Source organism: Mixophyes fleayi, chromosome 9 (assembly GCF_038048845.1).
Source record: "Mixophyes fleayi isolate aMixFle1 chromosome 9, aMixFle1.hap1, whole genome shotgun sequence".
Taxonomy (NCBI): Eukaryota; Metazoa; Chordata; class Amphibia; order Anura; family Limnodynastidae; genus Mixophyes; species Mixophyes fleayi.
In genome coordinates, this window is record NC_134410.1 from 15,669,836 (window position 1) to 15,675,522 (window position 5,687).

The 5,687-nt window shown below is 39.4% G+C and overlaps 1 protein-coding gene across 2 annotated transcripts; it reads right to left on the bottom strand.

Moving 5' to 3' along the window:
- Positions 1-463: 463 nt before the first annotated feature.
- On the bottom strand, positions 464-5,242 carry GPANK1 (G-patch domain and ankyrin repeats 1). Of its 2 annotated transcripts, XM_075186585.1 has the most exons (4): positions 5,175-5,220; positions 3,996-4,094; positions 2,451-3,069; positions 464-1,483 (listed from the first exon to the last, which is right to left on the bottom strand). In XM_075186585.1, the coding sequence occupies exons 3-4, from the start codon at positions 3,041-3,043 to the stop codon at positions 1,024-1,026; spliced, it is 1,053 nt and encodes a 350-aa protein (XP_075042686.1). In that variant the 5' UTR covers positions 3,044-3,069; positions 3,996-4,094; positions 5,175-5,220; the 3' UTR covers positions 464-1,023. The 2 variants fall into 2 exon arrangements, with proteins under 2 accessions (XP_075042686.1, XP_075042685.1); XM_075186584.1 differs by lacking the exon at positions 3,996-4,094 and having other exon boundaries at positions 465-1,483; positions 5,175-5,242.
- Between the last annotated feature and the right edge of the window lie 445 nt (positions 5,243-5,687).

Here is a 5,687-nt window from a genome sequence, read left to right on the forward strand (position 1 = left end):
GATTCTAAGGTGAATTCCATCAATTACTGCAATGGATTCTGAAAGACAATATAAGTGCTTCTCCGCTTATGAGAACTTAAGATGTAAAAGTTAATGACTACATTAATAGACAGGAATAATTTTGTTGACAACAAATTCTGCTGCAGATCTCCTTGATCCAAGATTCAAGAAGGAAGAAATCGTAAGAATAGCACTGTTACTGTATCTGACTTTTGTTACATAACACACTTAGGACCTGATGCTGGAATGGTACTTTTAAATGGTGCAGGAAAGAGAACATCTTCAGAATGTGGTCCATGGATGCATTCTGGGACTCTACCAATCATGCCCTCTTCTGCAACTACCGGTTTCTTCTTGCTGTCTTCATTTCCCTCCATCTTTTGTAGCATCTGAAAGAAACTGGTCTATGCTTTGACACTACGGCTGGCGATAGCTCAGAAAATTAGAGCAATGCGAAATTTTCATGATGTGGAAATAATTTTATTCAATGACTCATTCCCCATACTTTTTTATAATTTACATAATAAATCTGTTTTACAATGCTGCTTATGGTTTTGTCAGCAACATTAATAAATATTCCAAATATGAACAAATCAAATAATACATCATAGATTCATGTTCATAGATAAATGTAGCAATATAAATTTCGATCTGTAAAGGTTGCTTAAAAAAATAAAATATTTCTTATTTTCAATCCAGAGTGAATATTGTTAGCTCCTTCCAGGCAAATATCCGTCACTGGTCTCAGCACAAGTGTTCTATGACCGAACCACTGGCTCGCTCATTCAATGCATATCTGCCTCCAGAAACACACAACCTCTTTATTAGCAGCAGACAAAAAGATGTATGATTGTTGTTTTCTATAGATCCATAGGACCAGCTTAGTAATTTACTTCAAGTGAGCTATTTTCTATACCTTAGAGGCCATTATGAACTCATAAAAATGTTTTGTTCTATATTTTGTTGAGGAAAGCACATTGTAAGCACAGCTCAGTTGGTCTCCATAAAATGGTGTTCCTGTTGCTATAGGTCAATATTCATGTAAGTCCTCAGATCTCGTTCCCAGGCCTTTGCTTTTGCTTCCTTCCTTCTCTCCTCTTTCTTGCTGATAGTAGCAACTCTTTCGCTCCTTGTTTGCTTAATCACTGGTCTTACCACTGCCAACGTGTCATTGGCAGCAAAATGGGTGACTTTGGGCTTCTGGTCACTTTGAAAGCCAAGGCCTTTTTGGTCTCTCTTGAGAACAGTCTGAACAGGGAACTTTCTGCCTGTCCCATCGGGTCCAAGCCCAGACTCACGATTCCAGCCTTCCTTTAACATCATCTTAAACCCTATGTTGTGTTCTGGGATGACATAGTATGTAGAGGGAAGTGTCTTTTTCTTGTTAAACAGATGTACAGTGGAGCGTTCATGTATTTCTACACTGTCTTCCTGGTAATGGGTCTTGCAAATCTCACAGTGTTTTCTGTCCAATGGCTGAGTTCTGCAAAACAAAACAAAAAAAACAGTGCTACAGTCAGTGTCAAGATATCTATTAAACATACAAGTTTTTTGCATTAAAAGGGATGGTGACAAAGGGGTAGCAGCTTGTGATATTTACACTCTTGCACAGTGTGCCTCAAAATAATTTTGTTTCGAGGTGCACTTCTGGTTTGAGGCAACAGAATCCAAAAGTGGACAGAATGCATACACCTTGAATTATGCCAAGCAGACCACAGAGGCATTTTGCTGTAAGCATATGATGCACATGGTAAATGACTTTCTTCTGTCTTTAAAATAAAATGTATCCTGGTCTTGTGGCAGGATAATCTAAGCAGCTTCAATAAGTTATGGTTATGACTTCTCTCCAATATAATTTTGAACCAAATCAATACCACAAAGTACCTCAAAGCGCTGACGGATGTAGCACAAAGCACCAAAACTGATTAAGGCTACAAGAGAAAATGCTTCCATTTGAAATAAAAACTTTATACTTCAAACAATGCACCACTAACAAACGTTTGTATTCTTGTTCCAAGTTAGGAATTTTGTTGAATCGAGATAATTGGTCTTTTTTCTTTAAAACTTCAGGAACCTTTCATCTTAACACATAAAGATTATGCCACGGGTTACTCTTGGCATGTTCAGTAACAGTCCTATAAAGTAACATGTAAAAAACATAGTGAGACTTACAGAAATCACCAACATGTTGCAGGACATAAAAAAAGAATAACCGTGACAAATCTAGATATCTTTACACTATTGGTGCACAGCCAGAACAATTAATGGTGACTATAAACCATCAGTGCATGAAGTAAAGTAGAATAATAGCCATTAACTTTACGTGCAAACTTTCTCCTGCTGCATGAGCTAATACAAAATAGTGAAAATAAGGCATACATAATGCCCCTTATTTCTAGATTTTAATCTGTGTTCTGTTGAAAAGTAAATCAATTAAAAACCCCACTCACCTTGGCGCTGACTCTTGTGGTTGATCTCTCAAGGAATCCTGCAGAAGCTTCACAATGTCCTGATGCCCAGCTTCTTCTGCTAAGATTAAAGCATCTTTGCCTTGAGTGTCACAAACACCAACCCATGCTGCTCCTCTTTTTATCAAATAACTTACTATGTCCTTTTTCCCTGCATATGCTGAAGACATCAAGGCTGTCCAGAAGTAGATATCCCGAAAATTGATGTCACAATGTTCTTTCTCCAGTAACTTTTTCAAACCTTTTATGTCTCCATGTTGTGAACATTTTAGCAGTTGGTGGCCCATTCTCACATCATTATCTTCCTGGGCAGGCGTGGATGGTCTACGTTGAGATCCTTCTTGTGGCTCTTCACGTGGTAAAGAACGTGCCACTTTGCGCTTACGAGAAAGTTGTCTTGAAGTTGACTGTTTCCTTTCATTTACAAGAAGACTCTCATAAAAACTTCTTGCTTCTTCTCCAGAAATTTTCACCTCACAGATCTGGGACTTTCTCTTTTTACTATGCTCTCCATTTTCCCAAAAATCTGATTTTTCACGGGCTTTTGTGAATGAGATAAGACGTGGGTAATTCATCTTTCTTATTTAGTTACGAGGAAAATCTAAACAAGATAAAGCAAATACAAAACACAAAATTCCAATTAGTACATCTCCTACAATTAATTGTACTACATGCAAATCATACTAAAACAAATGAGCTAGGCTATCCTCTACTTAAATATCCACTTTATGAAACACGCTTTAGTTAATCCATGTTACATGGTAAATGCTGCTCAGACATAGAACAGGGATTACTTATGTACACATATTTATTGCCGCTCAATCATGTTGGGCAAAGTAACCCAGAAAAGAAAACCACAATCAATCCACAAGTAATACAGTCCCAGAACATTTTTATTTACTGAAATAACATTAGTGAAAAAAAATCCCCCGTTAGGTTTTCAGTTGTTTATGACACATCAGTTACAAGCGAACACAAGTGTCCCAAATGTGGCCTCAAAATTATTATGTGCCGTTTTTCTACACAGTGACAGACATTAGAGACATTAAACAAATTAAAAAACTGCTGTACAGAAAAAAAGGTTTTGCAAACAACAGCAGTCGATCAGTTTCTAATTAATTTTTCTTTTTCATGTCCACCAATTTTGATACAACTAGAACCTTGACACACTGACAGCAGATACCCATTTAAGTTTCAGCCCTATTCTTGACATTCGTCGGAACGCATTTCTGAAATATAGTCAAAGCATTTTACTTTAGATTAATTTTAAGTTTCTAGAATTTTTGTTTGATAGGGGGGGGGGGGATATTTCTCAGGATGTGCATAGCCTACTTACACAACCGGAAGGATTTTTCAGGTAAGCAAAAAAATAAAAATAAATTTATTGCTAAAACCATGCATGTCGAGAGCACTGATTGGCGGAGCTGTCCTATCAGTCAGTGCCACATGTGTGGAAACACTCCTTGTAAACTGAAAACACAGTTTTGGGTGTCCCCAAGTAAAGCCAGGACCACAAGGGTAATTTACCTTGGGTCAGGCACGGAGGCTATTCCTTGTTCTCCAGGCACCATCCACTTCTCCACCAGATCCTGCAGGTAAGCGTGTCGTCGGTAGACAAGACGCTGTCTGTTTGAAAGATTAACAAAGCAAAACCTGGTTGGCAGGGGCAAGAAGAGTGCTGCAGACATTGCAGCCTTGGGTGGAATGATCATTTAATGATTTCTGTTTTTAAGTCATCATAACCTTAGGCCATATATGAAATTCAGTTCAAGGAAGACACAAATCCAAAACTAAGCTTGTCCGAAAAAAAAAAAATCTAGTAAAAATTAGGTTATTTATTAAGTCCAGGCAATATGCACTGTAAATCGCAGAGGTTTTGCACCAGTGTATGTGGAAATGGTATGTATGCCTAGCACACGTCTACCCTCCGCTCTTATGAGGTCCCTCCACAACCTAGAGATGCTGTAGTTTCTGAAGGGGCGCACTCTGTACATCACATCAGAGTCCACACTGCTAAAACTTTACAACCACCACTTTAAATTAACTAAACACAGGTTTTACACATAGAATAATGCACAATTTAGCCTCATGTTTGGCTTACATTAATCTGAATGTGAGGGGCCACCAGGACAGTTTGTATTGCATGTGGCAACTCTATTTATGCTCTATTCAATGGTGGGGGACAAACAATTGCTATTCCACAAATCAAAAAATAAATGTTAATAAGCTTTAGGGGGAAATGCATTTAGCAGACAGATCTGGCTGGTGACAGGTTCAGTGTAAGTATATACAGAGATAACAGAGCCATTACATCTGTCTGGGAGAACAAATACAGAGAAGTGTTATCCTAAATTTTAAGTAATTATGGCAACATCATAAACTTGATGGAAGGCTGCTTTATATCGTTATTGGTGGTCCTGCTGCATATGTATTTATAATACTAATGTAACTACAAGCCACAGAAATCTGTCACCCTTTGATTTGCAAGCTATGTTTGGTCCTATAGTTTTACAGATAAATGTACAGCTACATGCTGCTTCAGGAACATACTGAGGTAAATAAAGGCTATACATGACCTATACACACCTCACGTATTCTCTCACAGCTTTCAGCAAAAACCTATGTTACCGCAGACATTATTACCGAGATATGTGCATTTTACATCCTGTTCAAAATACTTTTCTCACAGGTATCAGAAATATTTACCTCAGATGTCCACAGATACGTGATATATCGAACCACAAAATGGCGCCGCACTCGAAAGTGGGCGTGGCTTGGCGGTCATTATATATGTAAGGGGCGGAACGCGCGAGCAGCGAGAGCCAATGAGAGGCATTCAAGAAATAGCGAAGACGGATGTGATTGGTAGCGGCGCGGGTGACGTCACGTTTACTGTTCGGGCGTGTGAACGGCTAAGGTGAACTTGTACCTGAGTGATCAGTGTGGTGAGGTGGCTGCTGGGGATAACACATGGCTGGTGGGGACAAGACATGGCTGGTGGGGACAAGACATGGCTGGTTGTGATAATACATGGCTGGTGGGGATAACACATGGCTGGTGGGAGCAACACATGGCTGGTGGTGGTGCCTGCACATGGCTGGTGGTGGTGCCAGCACATGTCTGGTGGGGATAACACATGTCTGGTGGGGACTGCACATGGCTGGTGGGGATAACACATGGCTGGTGGTGGTGCCAGCACATGGCTGGTGGGGATAACAC